The sequence below is a fragment of the Bufo bufo genome, chromosome 5, assembly GCF_905171765.1.
Source record: "Bufo bufo chromosome 5, aBufBuf1.1, whole genome shotgun sequence".
NCBI classification, from domain to species: Eukaryota; Metazoa; Chordata; class Amphibia; order Anura; family Bufonidae; genus Bufo; species Bufo bufo.
The window spans coordinates 127,188,679-127,208,693 of record NC_053393.1 but is presented as its reverse complement, the minus strand read 5'-3'; the positions used below and the strand labels follow the sequence as shown (position 1 = coordinate 127,208,693).

Below are 20,015 nucleotides of genomic sequence, written 5' to 3'. Positions count from 1 at the left end.
ATAGTGCTGTCATAGAGGTGTACGAGTCCTCCACTGTATCACCGATTTCATACGGAGGTTTTTTGTGGCATGATCCATTGGACTTCTTTTGTATGGAGGGGATCACCCCCAAAAACATTGAATTTTAGGGTAATATATTGTGGCTAACTGCAGACATCACCACCTAATATTGCCAGGGGATTGCCCTAGGACTAATTGATTGAGTTTAGTCCCCCCCCCCCACTCCTTCCTCCACTTAGGGGTGTAAAAAAAGAGCAAGGGGAGAGAGCCAACAACTAGCGTTGAGCGACTCGAGCTTTAGATCCAAGATCCGAAGTCGAATCACTCAAAACTTCATTTTAATGCTGTATATAGACCCGTCTCCGTACAGCATTTAAATGTATGTGCTCCGGCAAGGTGAACAGAGTTATCACCGAAATCTGGCGAGTTTTCGGTGAATAACTTTGGCCATCGATTTTTTAACTTTTAAAAACCATTTTAAAACATGGATCCGAAGTCGCCTTCGGTATCGGCTGGTTATAAAGTTGAAACCAACTCCCGCGACACTAACGAATTTCCCTTGCCGGAGCACATACATTTGAATGCTGTACGAAGACGAATCTCCATACAGCGTTCAAAAGAAGGTTTTGAACGAATCGACTTCAGATCTTGGATTCGAAGCTCGATTCGCTCAACACTACCAACAACACACTCCACCATTACGTTAATTGATATTAGGCCACAAAAAACAGGGTGGCAGCGGCACCCCGATAGTTTTAATGGACTACACTTCTCGTACCCTTTTATCAATATGAACATTAAAAGTTACGTTTTAACCATTTCAAGGGTGACCCTGCACAGGGATCAATTTAGGGTTGATAGCCCCCTTTATTTCTCTTTTTCCAAAATCCCCATGGGATTCACCCTCTAGGGACTTTTATTATTATTTTTTTTAAAACCAGAGGCCTCCAACAATAGCCTGGGGAGGAATTAGGACATGTGTGCACTGGTCCATAAAGAGCGAGGAAGCACAGGTGCCCTATGGGCAGGGGGAGGAGGCCAGACCAAGAAGCACAGGCTGCGGCCTGCAGGAGCAGCACAAGACCCTAGCGATCAGGCCCTCTATGGGTGAGGAAAGGAGGGACTGCGGGTACGGGCTGCCAGACAGGTCAAGGAGGGTGGGCAAATCAGCACCTGTGCCCAGGCCTCTGAGCTAACACCTATCTTCAGGATAGGTCCTTAGTATCAGAACATCTGTGGTCCGACATCCGGCACCCCTGCCGATAGCTGTTTGAAGAAGCCGCGACACTTATGCTAGTGCCAGGTGCTTTTAACCTGCTCGCTGTCTAGATCATAGCACTGTATAATTACACCTTCTATTGAATAGTAGAGGAGGGTGTAAAAGGCAGAAGAAGATGTAATTACACAGGGCAGCGGCGATGATCTACTGTAGATGGCGAGCAGTTTAACAGTGAAGTGGATGTGGGGCTTGCACGAGCGGCTGATCTGGGAGGATTCCGGGTGTCAGATCCCTGACAATCTGATATGGATGATCAGTATCTGAGCACCACACAAGCCCTTTAAAGAATGCTGACAAATGTGTAATAATGGTTTTGTGTGTTTTTCTTCTAGTCTTTTTCCGGCGGTGGTTACAAACTGGGCGATTCATCAATAAAGAAGTCTGAATATATTCAAGAAGATGAGCTCTTTTCTGGAGGGACAGATGTAAGAGGTTTCACCTTATAGTTTCATCGTTAACTTTAAATGATCTTTTTTGAGTGCCCGTGTATGTAGCAATAGTGAGCCACGTGGCAACGGTTTGCAGCACAGATTTCAGCCGCAAAGCTTGAACCAGTGAAGCACATTGCAAATTGCAATCTGCCCTGCATACTAGCAGTATGTGAACAGACACCCATATACCGATTACCAGTTTTAACATATATACATTACTAGCAGGATGACCCGTCTTCGCACGGGTGTATTTCGTATTTCGTCTATTTCATTTAATGTTTGTGTGTGAGGTTAAAAGATATCCATAGTGTTCTCCATAACAGTGACCTCTACAGCACCCCTCACCCTTAATAGTGACCTGCACAGCAGCCTACCCCCTTAACTTTGACCTCCACAGCAGCCCACCCCCTTAACTTTGACCTCCACAGCAGCCCACCCCTTTAACAGTGATCTCCACAGTGCCCCACCCCGTTAACTGCGACCTTCACAGCCCCCCGCCCCTATAACAGTGTTCTCCACAGCGGCTGGTCCCCTTAACACTGACCTCCACAGCAGCCCACCCCCTTAAATTTGACCTTTACAGCAGCCTGCCCCCTTAACCCCTTCACGCAACATCACGTACATGTACGTGGGGGAATGTGGTGCCTCACCGCATTCCCACGTGCATGTACGTGATCGGCTTTCACTGTCAGCGCAGGGAGCGAAGCGCTGAAGCTCCAGTGAAGCCGGCGTGCTGGGGTTGCTAGGCAACCAGAGAAGCCGGCAGGAGCTGTATTGGAGCTCTGACCCGCCCGCGATCGCTGTGATTGGTCCATTACTGCAGAGGGACCAATCACAGCGCATCGGGGCAGGTAAGAGGGGGTTAGGGAGGGACTATGTGCTTCTCCTTCTCTGATCGCCCCAATTCCTGTCAGGGAAGCGATCAGAGAAGGAGATAGTGTGAAAATATTCCCGACCTATGATGAGTATACTCGTCATGGAGCACTGCTACTTAGCGCGCCATGATGAGTATACACGTCATGGCATTTAACTGTCACCATGTCTGCAGACATGGTGACAGCGCTGAGATCCCGGCTGTCACACACAGCCGGGCACCTTAGGTCAATGCCGAGGGGGGTCCTGTGACCCCCCCATGTCGGCGATCGCTGCAAACCGCAGGTCAATTCAGACCTGCGGTTTGTAGCGGTTTCTGATCGCCGCGGTCCCTGACCGCGGGGATCAGAAACTTTACTATGCCCAAAATAAAGCTTTTTCACCCCCCCTGCACCCCTGAATGATGTTATGTGGGCGGGTGGTGCAGGGGGGGTGTCGCAGGCGGTGGGGAGGTGCGGTAAGCTGCGGGAGGCGGGCGGTGCGGCAGGCGGGATCGCGATCCCCCGCCCGCCTCCCTTTCAATGATCGTTGGCTTCTAGTGGGGATACCAGGGTGCCAGCACATTGCTGGCACCCTGGTATAAACGGCTGACATCTGCGATGCGATGTCAGCCGTTTAACCCTTTCCATACAGCGGTCCGTACGGACCGCTGTATGGAAAAGGTTAACAGCGCAGGGAGCTCTCTCCCTCTCTCATCGGGGGGCTGCTGTGCCTTTGCAGCCCCCCGATGGGAGAGGGAGAGAGCCCCCAGAGAGCCCCCCTCAGCCCTGTACTTACCCTTCCCCGTCTGCGCAGTTCTGACCAGTACTGAGCAGACGGGGAAGGTTCCCATGGCAACAGGACGCCTCTCAGGCGTCCTGCTGTCCATGGTGCTGATCAGAAACTTTACTATGCCCAAAATAAAGCTTTTTCACCCCCCCTGCACCCCTGAATGATGTTATGTGGGCGGGTGGTGCAGGGGGGGTGTCGCAGGCGGTGGGGAGGTGCGGTAAGCTGCGGGAGGCGGGCGGTGCGGCAGGCGGGATCGCGATCCCCCGCCCGCCTCCCTTTCAATGATCGTTGGCTTCTAGTGGGGATACCAGGGTGCCAGCACATTGCTGGCACCCTGGTATAAACGGCTGACATCTGCGATGCGATGTCAGCCGTTTAACCCTTTCCATACAGCGGTCCGTACGGACCGCTGTATGGAAAAGGTTAACAGCGCAGGGAGCTCTCTCCCTCTCTCATCGGGGGGCTGCTGTGCCTTTGCAGCCCCCCGATGGGAGAGGGAGAGAGCCCCCAGAGAGCCCCCCTCAGCCCTGTACTTACCCTTCCCCGTCTGCGCAGTTCTGACCAGTACTGAGCAGACGGGGAAGGTTCCCATGGCAACAGGACGCCTCTCAGGCGTCCTGCTGTCCATGGTGCTGAACAGATCTGTGCTGAAAGCATAGATCTGTTCAGACAAGTGTAAAATACAGTACAGAACAATATATATTGTTCTGTACTGTATTATACAGACATCAGACCCACTGGATCTTCAAGAACCAAGTGGGTCTGGGTCAAAAAAAAAGTGAAAAAAGTAAAGTTTCAAAAAAACACATTTATCACTGAATAAAAAATAAAATAAAAAAATACACTACACATATTAGGTATCGCCGCGTCCGTAACGACCTGATCTATAAAACGGTCATGTTACTTTCCCCGCACGGTGAACGCCATAAAAATAAAAAAATAAAAACTATGAGGAAATTGAAATTTTGCCCACCTTACTTCCCAAAAAAGGTAATAAAAGTGATCAAAAAAGTCGCATGTACGCCAAAAAAGTACCAATCAAACCGTCACCTCATCCCGCAAAAAATGAGCCCTTACATGAGACAATGGCCCAAAAAATAAAAAAACTATGGGTCTCAGACTATGGAGATACTAAAACATGATTTTTTTTTTGTTTCAAAAATATTATTGTGTAAAACCCTGATAAATTATAAAAAGGTAGACATATTAGGTATTGCCATGTCCGTAAGAACCTGATCTATAAAAATACCACATGACCTAACCCCTCAGGTGAACACTGTAAAAAAAATTTAAAAAAAACGGTGTCAAAAAAGCTATTTTTTTGTTACCTTACATCACAAAAAGTGTAATAGCAAGCGATCAAAAAGTCATATGCACCCCAAAATAGTACCAATCTAACCGTCATCTCATCCCGCAAAAATGATACCCAACCTGAGACAATCGCCAAAAAACTGAAAAAACTATGGCTCTCAGACTATGGAGACACTAAAACATGTTTTTTTTTTGTGTCAAAAATGATATTATTGTGTAAAACCTAAATAAATAAAAAAGTATACATATTAGGTATCGTCACGTCCGTAAGAACCTGCTCTATAAAAATAGCACATGATCTAACCTGTCAGATGAACGTTGTAAATATTAAAAAATAAAAACAGTGCCAAAACAGCTATTTTTTGGCAAATTTTCCATTTTAATTCATTTTTTCCCATAACAAAGCAAGGGTTAACAGCCAAACAAAACTCAATATTTATTGCCCTGATTCTTTAGTTTATAGAAATGCCCCATATGTGGTCGTAAACTGCTGTATGGCCACACGGCAGGGCGCAGAAGGAAAGGAGCGCCATATGGTTTTTGGAAGGCAGTTTTTGCTGGACTGGTTTTTTGACACCATGTCCCATTTGAAGCCCCCCCGATGCACCCCTAGAGTATAAACTCCAAAAAATGACCCCATTTTGGAAACTACACCCCTCAAGGTATTCAAAACTGATTTTACAAACTTTGTTAACCCTTTAAGTGTTCCACAAGAGTTAATGGCAAATGGAGATGAAATTTCTGAATTTCTATTTTTTGTTACTTTGCCTCACAAAAAAGTGTAATATAGAGCAACCAAAAATCATATGTTCCCTAAACTAGTACCAACAAAACTTCCACCGTATCCCGTAGTTTCCAAAATGGGGCCACTTTTTTGGAGTTTCTACTCTAGGGGTGCATCAGGGGGCTTTAAATGGGACATGGTGTCTAAAAACAATCCAGCAAAATCTGCCTTCCAGAAACCATATGGCATTCCTTTCCTTCTGCACCCTGCCGCGTGCCCATACAGCAGTTTACGACCACATATGGGGTGTTTCTGTAAACTACAGAATCAGGGCCATAAATAAAGAGTTTTGTTTGGCTGTTAACCCTTGCTTTGTTACTGGAAAAAAAATATTAAAATGGAAAATCTGCCGAAAAAGTGAAATTTTGAAATTTAATCTCTATTTTCCATTTATTCTTGTGGAACACCTAAAGGGTTAACAGCGTTTGTAAAATCAGTTTTGAATACCTTGAGGGGTGTAGTTTCTTAGATGGCGTCACTTTTATGGAGTTTCTACTCTAGGGGTGCATCAGGGGGGCTTCAAATGGGACATGGTGTCAAAAAAAACAGTCCAGCAAAACCTGCCTTCCAAAAACCGTATGGCATTCCTTTCCTTCTGCGCCCTGCCGTGTGCCCGTACAGCGGTTTACGACCACATATGGGGTGCTTCTGTAAACTACAGAATCAGGGCCATAAATAATGAGTTTTGTTTGGCTGTTAACCCTTGCTTTGTAACTGTAAAAAAAATATTAAAATGGAAAATCTGCCAAAAATGTGAAATTTTGAAATTGTGTCTCTATTTTCCATTAAATCTTGTGCAACACCTAAAGGGTTAACAAAGTTTGTAAAATCAGTTTTGAATACCTTGAGGGGTGTAGTTTCTTAGATGGGGTCACTTTTATGGAGTTTCTACTCTAGGGGTGCATCAGGGGGGCTTCAAATGGGACATGGTGTCAAAAAAACAGTCCAGCAAAATTAGCCCTCCAGAAACCAAACGGCGCACCTTTCACTCTACGCCCCGCTGTGTGGCCATACAGTAGTTTACGGCCACATATGGGGTGTTTCTGTGAACATCAGAGTCAGGGCAATAAAGATACAGTCTTGTTTGGCTGTTAACCCTTGCTTTGTTAGTGGAAAAAATGGGTTAAAATTGAAAATTAGGCAAAAAATGAAATTCTCAAATTTCATCTCCATTTGCCAATAACTCTTGTGCAACACCTAAAGGGTTAATGACGTATGTAAAATCAGTTTTGAATACCTTGAGGGGTGTAGTTTCTTAGATGGGGTCACTTTTATGGAGTTTCTACTCTAGGGGTGCATCAGGGGGCTTCAAATGGGACATGGTGTAAATAAACCAGTCCATAAAAATCAGCCTTCCAAAAACCAAACGGCGCACCTTTCACTCTACGCCCCGCTGTGTGGCCGTACAGTAGTTTACGGCCACATATTGGGTGTTTCTGTAAACGGCAGAGTCAGGGCAATAAAGATACAGTCTTGTTTGGCTGTTAACCCTTGCTTTGTTAGTGGAAAAAATGGGTTAAAATGAAAAATTAGACAAAAAAATGAAATTCTCAAATTTCCTCCCCATTTGCCAATAACTCTTGTGCAACACCTAAAGGGTTAACAATGTATGCAAAATCAGTTTTGAATACCTTGAGGGGTGTAGTTTCTTAGATGGGGTCATTTTTGGGTGGTTTCTATTATGTAAGCCTCGCAAAGTGACTTCAGACCTGAACTGGTCCCTAAAAATTGAGTTTTTGTAAATTTCGGAAAAATTTCAAGATTTGCTTCTAAACTTCTAAGCCTTATAACATCCCCAAAAAATAAAATATCATTCCCAAAACAATTCAAGCATGAAGTAGACATATGGGGAATGTAAAGTCATCACAATTTTTTGGGGTATTACTATGTATTACAGAAGTAGAGAAACTGAAACTTTGAAATTTGCAAATTTTTCCAAATTTTTGGTAAATTAGGTATTTTTTTGTGCAAAAAAAATAATTTTTTTGACTTCATTTTACCAGTGTTATGAAGTACAATATGTGTCAAAGCGTTTTAAAGTTATTAGCACTTAAAGTGACACTGGTCAGATTTCCAAAAAATGGCCTGGTCCTTAAGGTGAAAATGAGCCCGGTCCTGAAGGGGTTAAAGGTGACCTCCACAGAGGAGTGCCCCCTTAACAATGACGTCCACAGCACCTCTCCCCCTTAATAGTGACCTCCAAAGTACGCCACCCTCTAACAGTGACTTCCACAGCAGCCTGCCCTCTTAACAGTGACCACCCCAGAACCCTGCCCCTTAACTGTGACTTCCACAGTGCCCTGCCCCCTTTACACTGACCTACACAGTGGCCAGCCCCTTAAAAGGGACCTCCAGAATGCCCTGCCCCCTTGAAAGTAACCTCTACAGCGCCCTGCCCTCTTAACAGTGACCTGCACAGTGGTCCACCCCCTTAAGAGTGTCCTACACAGCACTCGTCCCCTTAACAGTCACCCCCCCCAAGCACCCCACCCCCTTACCAGTGATCACCACAGCCTTCCGCAACCGTAACAGTGACTTCCACAGCGGCCTGCTCCTTAAGAGAGACCCCCCTACAGTGCCCTGCATAGCGGCCCACCCCTTATCATTAACCTGCACAGTGCACCCCTTTAACAGTGACCCCTCCCCTCCACTGTGCCGCCCACCTGTCATATAAGACCTCCACAGCACCTCGCCCCCTTAAAATGTGACATCCATAGCACCTCGCCCCTTAACAGTGACCTCCACAGAACCACGCCCCCTTAACAGTGACCTCCACAGAACCACGCCCCCTTAACAGTGAGTTGTTATGGAAACCTGGTGTAACTATGTATGTCAAGACTGAAGGACCTGCGAGTTTCTATTGGAGAATAAGGGTCATGTGACTGTGTGAATGGTAATTAGAATGTGAGTAAAGCTGCAAGCTCCTATTGCCTAATACATTTTTTGGGAATATCTCAGGAACGATACGTCCTAGAGAAATGAGACCTGGTCTAAAAGCTTCCCGGACACCTGATGAAACTAACATATGAGATACAACCTATATTTTCCAGACCCCATTTTACATAAGTCAATGCCACAGAAAGGGAAAAAGAGGGGAAGGGGGGGGGGAGAATACTACCAATACAGAAAGGTACAAGGGCACTCATGTATTTAACATAATCTACATGAAAAGATGCCATAAAGTAATGCCACTCATAACAAACACATCATGGCCATAAATACCTGTTAGGGTAGCGTAGAGGGAAATTAGACCTGTGTGGAGCTTGGAGCTTGTACCTTTATGTATTGGTAGTATTCTCCCCCCCCCCCCCCCCCCTCCCTCTTTTTCCATTTCTGTGGGATTGGCTTATGGAAAATAAATACAGGGTGGGCCATTTATATGGATACACCTTAATAAAATGGGAATGGTTGGTGATATTAACTTCCTGTTTGTGGCACATTAGTATATGTGAGGGGGGAAACTTTTCAAGATGGGTGGTGACCATGGCGGCCATTTTGAAGTCGGCCATTTTGAATCCAACTTTTGTTTTTTCAATAGGAAGAGGGTCATGTGACACATCAAACTTATTGGGAATTTCACAAGAAAAACAATGGTGTGCTTGGTTTTAACGTAACTTTATTCTTTCATGAGTTATTTACAAGTTACTGACCACTTATAAAATGTGTTCAATGTGCTGCCCATTGTGTTGGATTGTCAATGCAACCCTCTTCTCCCACTCTTCACACACTGATAGCAACACCGCAGGAGAAATGCTATCACAGGCTTCCAGTATCCGTAGTTTCAGGTCCTGCACATCTCGTATCTTCACAGCATAGACGATTGCCTTCAGATGACCCCAAAGATAAAAGTCAAAGGGGGTCAGATCGGGAGACCTTGGGGGCCTGCGGTGTTGCTATCAGTTTGTGAAGAGTGGGAGAAGAGGGTTGCATTGACAATCCAACACAATGGGCAGCACATTGAACACATTTTATAAGTGGTCAGAAACTTGTAAATAACTCATGAAAGAATAAAGTTACGTTAAAACCAAGCACACCATTGTTTTTCTTGTGAAATTCCCAATAAGTTTGGTGTCACATGAACCTCTTCCTATTGAAAAAACAAAAGTTGGATTCAAAATGGCCGACTTCAAAATGGCCGCCATGGTCACCACCCATCTTGAAAAGTTTCCCCCCTCACATATTAACTTCCTGTTTGTGGCACATTAGTATATCACCAACCATTCCCATTTTATTAAGGTGTATCCATATAAATGGGCCACCCTGTATATTACATTCCTATTGGGAGTAGTAATTTTACCCCTTGTTACCTGTGTTGGAGCTGTGGTCTGTGGTCCGCAGCGTCTACTGCATTACTGCTTCATACATCTTTTCATATCTTTATGTATTGTTTATAATGGTGTAATTCAATAAAATAGGCTTTTATATTGCACACATAACATATGAGAGAGACTCATTACATGCAAAGCGAGATATTTCAAGCCTTTATTTGTTATAATTTGGATGATTATGGCTTACAGCTTATGAAACCCCAAAGTCACAATTTTGAGGTCCCCTTTGCTCAGGTGTTATGAATTAATTAGCTGACTAGAGTGTGACACTTTGAGCCTAGAATATTGAACCTTTTCACAAAATTCTAATTTTAAGCTGCATTAATGCAATTCCTTTTAATTTGCATTACTGAGATGAATTGACTTTTGCACGATATTCTAATTTTTTGAGTTTCACCTGTATATATAGACTAGCAGGATGACCTGGCTTCACTTGGGTATATTTCTACTATTTCATTTGTGTGTATCGACAGTATCCCCCATAACATTGACCTCCACAGCCCTCACCTCCTTAACTGTGACCTCCACAACTGCCCGCCCACTTAACAGTGACCTCCACCGTTCCCTGCCCCCTTCACAGAGACCTTCACAGGGCCCACCCCTTTAACAGTGACTTCCACAGTATCCCACTCCCTTAAAGGGAATCTGTCACCTGCTTTTAGCATTTTAACCACCTCCGGACCGGCGAACGCAGCGACGCGTCATGGAGGTGGTTGATTCATTCCTCCTGGACGCGCCGGCGCGTCCTCTCGCGAGACGCGAGATTTCCTGTGAACGCGCGCAAGCCTGCCAGCGGCGATCGTTCACTGGCAGGCTGGAGATGTGTTTTTTTTAACCCCTAACAGGTATATTAGACGCTGTTTTGATAACAGCGTCTAATATACCTGCTACCTGGTCCTCTGGTGGTCCCCTTTGTTTGGATCGACCACCAGAGGACACAGGTAGCTCAGTAATAAGTAGCACTACACTACACTACACCCCCCCCCCCCGTCACTTATTAACCCCTTATTCACCCCTGATCACCCCAGATCACCCCATATAGACTCCCTGATCACCTCCCTGTCATTGATCACCCCCCTGTAAGGCTGCATTCATATGTCCGTATGATTTTTACGGATCCACTGATACATGGATCGGATCCGCAAAACGCATACGGACATCTGAATGCAGCCTTACAAGGGGGTGATCAATGACGGGGGTGATCACCCCATATAGACTTCCTGATCACCCCCCTGTCATTGATCATCCCCCTGTAAGGCTGCATTCAGATGTCCGTATGATTTTTACGGATCCACTGATACATGGATCGGATCCGCAAAATAAAATCTCACATGAACTCACCATACCCCTCACGGAATCCAAATGCGTAAAAATTTTTAGACATTTATATTCCAGACTTCTTCTCATGCTTTAGGGCCCCTAGAATGCCAGGGCAGTATAAATACCCCACATGTGACCCCATTTCGGAAAGAAGACACCCCAAGGTATTCCGTGAGGGGCATATTGAGTACATGAAAGATTGAAATTTTTGTCCCAAGTTAGCGGAAAGGGAGACTTCGTGAGAAAAAAATAAAAAATATCAATTTCCGCTAACTTGTGCCAAAAAAAAAAAATTTCTATGAACTCGCCATGCCCCTCATTGAATACCTTGGGGTGTCTTCTTTCCAAAATGGGGTCACATGTGGGGTATTTATACTGCCCTGGCATTCTAGGGGCCCTAAAGCGTGAGAAGAAGTCTGGGATCCAAATGTCTAAAAATGCCCTCATAAAAGGAATGTGGGCCCCTTTGCGCATCTAGGCTGCAAAAAAGTGTCACACATCTGGTATCTCCGTACTCAGGAGAAGTTGGGCAATGTGTTTTGGGGTGTCTTTTTACATATACCCATGCTGGGTGAGAGAAATATCTTGGCAAAAGACAACTTTTCCCATTTTTTTATACAAAGTTGGCATTTGACCGAGATATTTATCTCACCCAGCATGGGTATATGTAAAATGACACCCCAAAACACATTGCCCAACGTCTCCTGAGTACGGGGATACCAGATGTGTGACACTTTTTTGCAGCCTAGGTGGGCAAAGGGGCCCACATTCCAAAGAGCACCTTTCGGATTTCACCGGCCATTTTTTACAGATTTTGATTTCAAACTACTTACCACACATTAGGGCCCCTAGAATCCCAGGGCAGTATAACTACCCCACAAGTGACCCCATTTTGGAAAGAAGACACCCCAAGGTATTCGCTGATGGGCATAGTGAGTTCATGGAAGTTTTTATTTTTTGTCACAAGTTAGTGGAATATGAGACTTTGTAAGAAAAATAAAAAATAAAAAATCATCATTTTCCGCTAACTTGTGACAAAAAATAAAAAATTCTAGGAACTCGCCATGCCCCTCACGGAATACCTTGGGGTGTCTTCTTTCCAAAATGGGGTCACTTGTGGGGTAGTTATACTGCCCTGGCATTCTAGGGGCCCAAATGTGTGGGAAGTATTTTGAAATCAAAATGTGTAAAAAATGGCCGGTGAAATCCGAAAGGTGCTCTTTGGAATGTGGGCCCCTTTGCCCACCTAGGCTGCAAAAAAGTGTCACACATGTGGTATCTCCGTACTCTTGGTCAAATGCCAACTTTGTATAAAAAAATTGGAAAAGTTGTCTTTTGCCAAAATATTTCTCTCACCCAGCATGGGTATATGTAAAATGACACCCCAAAACACATTGCCCAACTTCTGAGTACGGAGATACCACATGTGTGACACTTTTTTGCAGCCTAGGTGGGCAAAAGGGCCCACATTCCAAAGAGCACCTTTCGGATTTCACCGGCCATTTTTTACAGATTTTGATTTCAAACTCCTTACCACACATTTGGGCCCCTAGAATGCCAGGGCAGTATAACTACCCCACAAGTGACCCCATTTTGGAAAGAAGACACCCCAAGGTATTCGCTGATGGGCATAGTGAGTTCATAGAAGTTTTTATTTTTTGTCACAAGTTAGTGGACTATGAGACTTTGTAAGAAAAAAAATAAATTAAAAAAAATCATCATTTTCTGCTAACTTGTGACAAAAAGTAAAAAGTGCTATGAACTCACTATGCCCATCAGCGAATACCTTAGGGTGTCTACTTTCCGAAATGGGGTCATTTGTGGGGTGTTTGTACTGTCTGGCCATTGTAGAACCTCAGGAAACATGACAGGTGCTCAGAAAGTCAGAGCTGCTTCAAAAAGCGGAAATTCACATTTTTGTACCATAGTTTGTAAACGCTATAACTTTTACCCAAACAATTTTTTTTTTTTTACCCAAACATTTTTTTTTTATCAAAGACATGTAGAACAATAAATTTAGAGCAAAATTTATATATGGATGTCGTTTTTTTTGCAAAATTTTACAACTGAAAGTGAAAAATTTCATTTTTTTGCAAAAAAATCGTTAAATTTCGATTAATAACAAAAAAGGTAAAAATGTCAGCAGCAATGAAATACCACCAAATGAAAGCTCTATTAGTGAGAAGAAAAGGAGGTAAAATTCATTTGGGTGGTAAGTTGCATGACCGAGCAATAAACTGTTAAAGTAGTGTAGGTCAGAAGTGTAAAAAGTGGCCTGGTCTTTAAGGGTGTTTAAGCTAAGGGGGCTGAGGTGGTTAAGCTGTCACCATTGCTATGTTCACTAAAGTACATGATTTCCAGCAGTCTTCTTTTTACTTGATTTCGTTTTGTCCTTTTGATATAAAAGCGCTTTTTATGATATGCTAATGAGGGTCCAAGGTGCCCAGAGGGGTGTTTTTTTCCCTCTCCGGAGCCCAGTGACGCCCCCCTGCAGTGCCCAAGAACGCCTCCTGATACTGAAATAACCTCCCACAGCCCGTCAAACGGTTCCGCCCCTCCCCACGTCATAGTCTACCTTCTAGAAATGCCCTGTCCTTCTTCCTGTCGGCGGCCAGAAAACTCGCGCAGGCGCAGTACCGCCTGCGGCCTGCGCGATCATCAATCTCCTGAGGGCAACAGCCTCAAAAGTCTCACTGGGCATGCGCTGAGCCCAGTGATGTAACCTGAGCGCTGTTGCCCTGTGGAGGTTGATGATCGCGCAGGCGGTACTGCGCCTGCGCGAGTTTTTTGGCTGCCGTCAGGAAGAAGGACGGGGCATTTCTAGAAGGTAGACTATGACGTGGGGAGGGGGCGGAACCGTTTGCCGGGCTGTGGGAGGTTATTTCAGGATCAGGAGGCGTTCTTGGGCACTGCAGGGGGGCGTCACTGGGCACCGGAGAGGGAAAAAAACGCCCCTCTGGGCACCTTGGACCCTCATTAGCATATCATAAAAAGCGCTTTTATATCAAAAGGACAAAACGAAATCAAATAAAAAGAAGACTGCTGGAAATAAGGTACTTTAGTGAACATAGCGATGGTGACAGCTTAAAATGCTAAAAGTAGGTGACAGATTCCCTTTAACAGTGACCTCCACAGTACCCTGCTCCCTTAACAGTGACCTCCACAGTACCCTGCTGCCTTAACAGTGACCTCCACAGCAGCTGCCCCTTTAATAGTTACCTCCACAGTCACCTGCCGTCTTTTTGTAATTTCCACAATGTCTGTCCCTTTAACAGTGACCTCCACAGCGGCCCGACCCTTTAACAGTAGCCTCCCCTTTTTTGCTGACCTCCACAGTACCCCGTCTCCTTAACAGTGATTTCCACAATAAATTGCCCCCTTAAAAGTGACCTCAACAGCGCTCCGTTCCCTTAAAATGTGACCTCCACAATACACCGCCCCCTTTTACAGTGACCTCTACAGTATTCCAACACTGAACTCCATAGCAGACCGTCCCTTTAACTATGACCTCCACAGCAGCCTGCCCCCTTAACTGTGACCTCCACAGCAGCTGCCCCTTTAATAGTGACCTCCACAGTCCCCTGCCTCCTTAACAGTAACCTCCAAAGCGCTCGCCCCTTCAACAGTGACCTCCACAGCAGCTGCCCCTTTATTAGTGACCTCCACAGTACCCTGTCTCCTTAACAGTGATTTCCACAATGACCTGCACCCCTTAACATTGACCTCCACAGCACTTCGTTCCCTTAAAATGGGACCTCCACAACATCCGCCCCCTTAACAGTGACCTGGCTTCGCAGTGGTATATTTTCAATGTTTTATTTAATGTTTGTGTGTGTTGTTAAAATATATTGACAGTGTCCCCCATAGCAGTGACCTATATGGCACTTTGCCCCCTTAACAGTGACCTCCACAGCACCTCACCCCTTAACACTGAAGCCCTCACAGTGCCCCTCCCCCTTAAAATGTGACCTCCACAGCATCCAACCCACTCCCCTAACAAAAGATCTCCACAGCGGCCCACCCCCTTAACAGTAACCTCCACAGCACCAGCCAGGGGCGTAACCGGCAGGGGGAGGGGTCCCGCAGCATTCAGATGTAATGGGAGCGCTCTGACGGGGCTCGGCATGAAGTACAGTGACAATGCCGGGCCCCGTCAGAGCGCTCTTCAAACTTGTATAATATGCGCCCAGGGCACAGAGACAAGAGGAGGCGCAGAGACAGGGGAGCGCAGAGGCAAGGAAGGAGGGGGGGGGGGGGGCGGGGCGTGCGCACTCTCCCGGCAGTTTTTGTCACTGCCGGGCTGTTTGTGTCAAGAGTGAAGCAGGGAGCCCTCTCCGCTCCCTGCTTCACTGTTCCTTTGAGCTCCGGCGCTCCACCTGCAGGCCGCACATCGTGCAGCGCAATGTGAGTGTGGGAGCACGTCCTCAGGGAAAAAGGTAAGTATGTGGGTTTTTTTCTTCATAAATCTGCAGACTGGAGAAAAAAGGGGGGGCAACAACTAGAGTGAGGGGGCACAAAAGTGGGCATCTTTACTGAGGGGGCGCCTCATCTGGAATAAATACTGTGAGAGGGAACCTAATCTGGCATAACTACTGTGAGGGGGCACATATATGGGCATACCTACTGTGAGGAGGCACATATGTGGGCATAAATAATGTGGGGGGGCACATATGTGAGCATAACTACTGTGAGGGTGCACATATCTGGTATAACCACTTTGAGGGGGCACATATCTGGGCATATCTACTGTGAGGGGGCACATAATCTGGCAAAACTACTGTGAGTGAGGCACATATCTGGGCATAACTACTGTGAGGGGGCACATATCTGGGCATAACTACTGTGGGGGGCACATATCTGGGCATAACTACAGTGAGGGGGCACAAAAGTGGGCATAACTACTGTGACAGGAACAAAGGTGGGCATAACTGCTGTTGAGGGGCCACAAGGAGGACATAACTATTTTGAAGGGACCACAAGGTGGGCTTAATTACTGTGAGGGGCCACAAGGTGGTCATTATTACTGTGAGGGGCCACAATGTGGGCATTAGTACTGTGTGGTAGCACTTAGGTGAAATGTCCTAGATTACCCTGCTATACATTGGCATGGCTCAGTCTTACAGGCCAGCACAGCGCCCCCTGCTGGTGATTTCACAGGGGCAGTCAACATCCCTTCCTTATGTGATTATTCTTTTTTTCTCACCACAGGGACCTTGTTCTGGATCCAGTGGACATCGCGCCGACGCCAGCGACACCCTGGATGAGGGAGGACCATATTTTATGAATTGGGCTTAGTGTAAAGAAAATCTGCCGCCTCTGGGGCCCATAACACTCTAGTTACGCCACTTGCACCCGCCTTTTAACAGTAACTTCCACAACGCCCGCCCCTTTAACAGTAACCTCTACAGTGGCCGCACCTTTGTTGGTGACCTCCACAGTACCCCGTCTCCTTAACAGTGACTTCCACAATAACCCGCCCCCTTAACAGTGACCTCCACAGCGCTCCGTTCCCTTAAAATGTGACCTCCACAACACTCCGCCCCCTTAACAGTGACTTCTACAGAACCCGCCCCTTAACACTGACCTCCATAGCGGACCGTCCCTTTTACTATGACCTCCGCAGCTCCCTTAACAGTGTCATCCACAGCGCCCTGCCCCTTTAAAGGTGACCTACAGCAGCGAAGAAAAATAGCTGGGTTGTTATGGAAACCTGGTGTAAAAGTGTATGTCAAGACTGAAGGACTTGCAAGCTTCTATTAGCTTATGGGTCATGTGACCGTGTATATGGCAGTTGGGATATGAGTGAGAGACCATTGGGCTATTATTGGGTAATGCAGGTCATGTGATGGTGCCATATTTGCATTATTTTTTTTATATATCTCAAGAACGGTATGCCCTAGAGAGCTGAGACCCAGCCTAAAACCTCCCCGGACATCTGATTTATCTATGTGCCAAATTTGGTGAAGATCGGTCCAGTCGTTTGGTCGCGCATAAAGAACAGACCGACAGAAATTAATTTTTATATATATAAGAGATTTGGCTATTAATAAGAGACCGGATAAAGGGTTGTGACTAGTGTTGAGCGAACTTCTGTTTTAAGTTCTGCATCTAAAGTTCGGCTTCCGGTTAGCGGAGAATCCCGATATGGATTCCGAATTCCGTTGTGGTCCGTGGTAGCGGAATCAATAATCGGCCATTATTGATTCCGCTACCACGGACCACAACGGAATTCGGAATCCATATCGGGATTCTTCGCTAACCGGAAGCCGAACTTTAGACCCCGAACTTAAAACAGAAGTTCGCTCAACACTAGTTGTGACTACTAGGGAATTCTGACCTAATAGAAGTGGTCCTCTGTTTAGGATCTTCATCTCTTGACCAGAGTGAAGAGTGACTACAGAGAATTTCTGGAGAACCTTTCCTGTCCTGCATTACACACATAAGCCAATTGATTTGAGTGGACACTGTGTAATACCTTATTTTCCCCTATGGTGGCGCTGAAGGAAAATTAAACAGGTTGTCACACAAATATCTGGTGATCATTAAAGGGGTTGTGCAGTGGTAAAATATTGATGACCTGTTGTCAGGATAGGTCCTCAGTATTAAATCGGAAGGGGTCTGACTCCCAGCATCCTTTCTGATCAGCTGTTTGAAGGGATTGAGAGATCCCTTCAAGGGAAATGGTATGCAGTTAGACTTTAAAGAGGGTGTAATACTCACACGTGTGCTGTGACCCCTTCAAAGAGCTAAGCATGTGTGTCCGGCTCAGCCAGGTAGACAGAGAAATAAGGAAAATAACAAACAGCAGGTGGCGCTATACAGATAGAGTCTATTGAATATCTCCGTGGCTATACTACAGTGAAAACGTTTTCAGATCCAGGTACTGTAACGTAGAACATTTTTCGTGGGACAACCCCTTTAATGAGGAGCCATATTACGATTGTGTGCCCAAGACCTTTGTGTGCTGCCATCAAAAACATGACAACAAGCCGAAGCAGAGCCAGACCTTATCCAACAGGTCATCAAGGGAGTATGCAGAATATTAAACAACAGGTAGAATAATGGCACAAACTGCTGGAATAACATTGTCACAAGGTAACCTACTAATGCGCTTGGTCTTAGTGGTGAAACCTTTTGATGTGTTGCTTTATTGTCAGACTGTTTCATCATTGCCTTGCTATGCATGTTATTACATATCGCTCTTATCATTCAAATGCGTCACGGATTGTTATGTCAAGGCTGATGGACCATTTCAAGGGCATCCGCCTGTCCCTCTGCCACACATTGGTAATCCTCTCTGCTCTCATGCCCGTGCTTCTCATTGTCCATGAACTTTGACTTAGATCTAGAGAAGCTAACAGTGAAAGTCCACAAATCTACAAAAGCAAATAAGAAGCCAGTGTTCTTAATATTGTACGGTAGCTTTCTTTATCGAAGGCACATTATGGCGTCGATGTGTAAATATAACCACTGTACTGCTCCTGACACATTTCTAAAAGCCGTTGCACGAGTTTGGATTGTAATACTTTATTGTATCATTTTTTTGGGCAGGTGCAAATATTGCTGAAACTGTGGAGCAATGGCTTTAGTTTAGACGACGGAGAGCTTCGAACCTACAGAGATCCGGTCAATGCTCAATTTCTGGAATCTGTTAAGAGAGGGTAACTTTCTTTCTAATTCTGCATACAAATCTGACTTAGAGGATATCTCACAAATAACATTTTTCCCCCATCCATGGGGCGATAAATGTCTAATCATCAGGGTTTAGACCCCTGTTACCCCCCAGTGATCCCAAGAACACAACTCCCTGGGTTCTCTTTCTGATTGGAGCAGTAGTGCACATATCTGTCCACCTCTCCATGGGGCTGACATAGACAGTGCTCTATCAGTCCTACAGAAGTGTATGGAGTAGTCCTGTGGAGAGGTCATAAATGCTGTTAGCAGGAGAAACCTACTTTAAAGGGAACCTGTCATCAACTTTATGCTTACCTCACTGAGGGCAGTATAAAGTAGTGACAGACGTGCTGATTTCAGCGATGTGTCACTCATGAGCTAATAGTAAGTGGTTGCCGAGAACCAGCCTCATAATTATTGCAGCCCAGGCCTTGAAAAGAGTCCTGGCCACCTGAGAAGAGTCATGGTTATTCATAAATTCCCGCCCACCTGCTGATGACTGACAGTCTTCTACCTAGTTTTCTCGCTTTCTCTCTAGGAGAGAACTGCCAATCATCAGTAGATAGGTGAGTGCAGGAGATTAGGAATAACCATGACTCTTCTCAGGTAGATTTGACTCTTTTCCAGGCCCGGGCTGTAATGATTATGATGCTGGTTCTCGGCAACCACTTACTTTTAGCTGATGAGTGACACACCGCTGAAATCAGCATTTCTGTCACTATTTTATACTGCCCTCAGTGATGTCAGGATTAAGTTGATGACGGGTTCCCTTTAAAGGATTCTGCTATTCAGTTTTATATGAGTGATCTGTACTCCAAAGTCTCTTCCTAAGGGCTCTTGCACACAAACGTATTTTCCATTTCATCCACCATGACGGCCCACAATGAGATTGACCCTTGACCTCTGTAGGGGCAGGAACACATAGAGAGTTTAAATTCCCCCCACCCCTCCACCTCCTCAGTGCTTTCCTGCCCCTACAGGGGCCAACATGTGCAGAGAGCCCTCCTTCCAGGAGGGTAGTATCGTTATTCTTTTACAGGAATCTCCTGCTGTCCTCCTGCAGCATGGGCTAAGACTAGACAGCATGGAGCAACAAGGACCCTCGTCTCGGCTCATGCTGAGGCCTGCGGTCCTTCCTTACCTTCAGACCTCCTTCCTTCTTCCGGGAAGCAGTCTGGAGTGCCGGCTTCACGAGGTGTCTCGTGCGCTGCGCTTGGCGTCCTCCTTCACTGCAGCATGTGACC

The 20,015-nt window shown here is 45.8% G+C and overlaps 1 protein-coding gene across 2 annotated transcripts in view; it reads left to right on the top strand.

Annotated features, from left to right (window-relative positions):
* Positions 1 to 20,015, top strand: part of UBXN2B (UBX domain protein 2B) — a 44,683-nt gene that overhangs the window by 12,854 nt on the left and 11,814 nt on the right. For both annotated transcript variants that reach the window (XM_040432201.1, XM_040432200.1), the window contains 2 exons: positions 1,612 to 1,704; positions 18,649 to 18,758. In XM_040432201.1, coding sequence (XP_040288135.1) covers positions 1,612 to 1,704; positions 18,649 to 18,758 — 203 coding nt within the window. The remainder of the gene's footprint in view (positions 1 to 1,611; positions 1,705 to 18,648; positions 18,759 to 20,015) is intronic.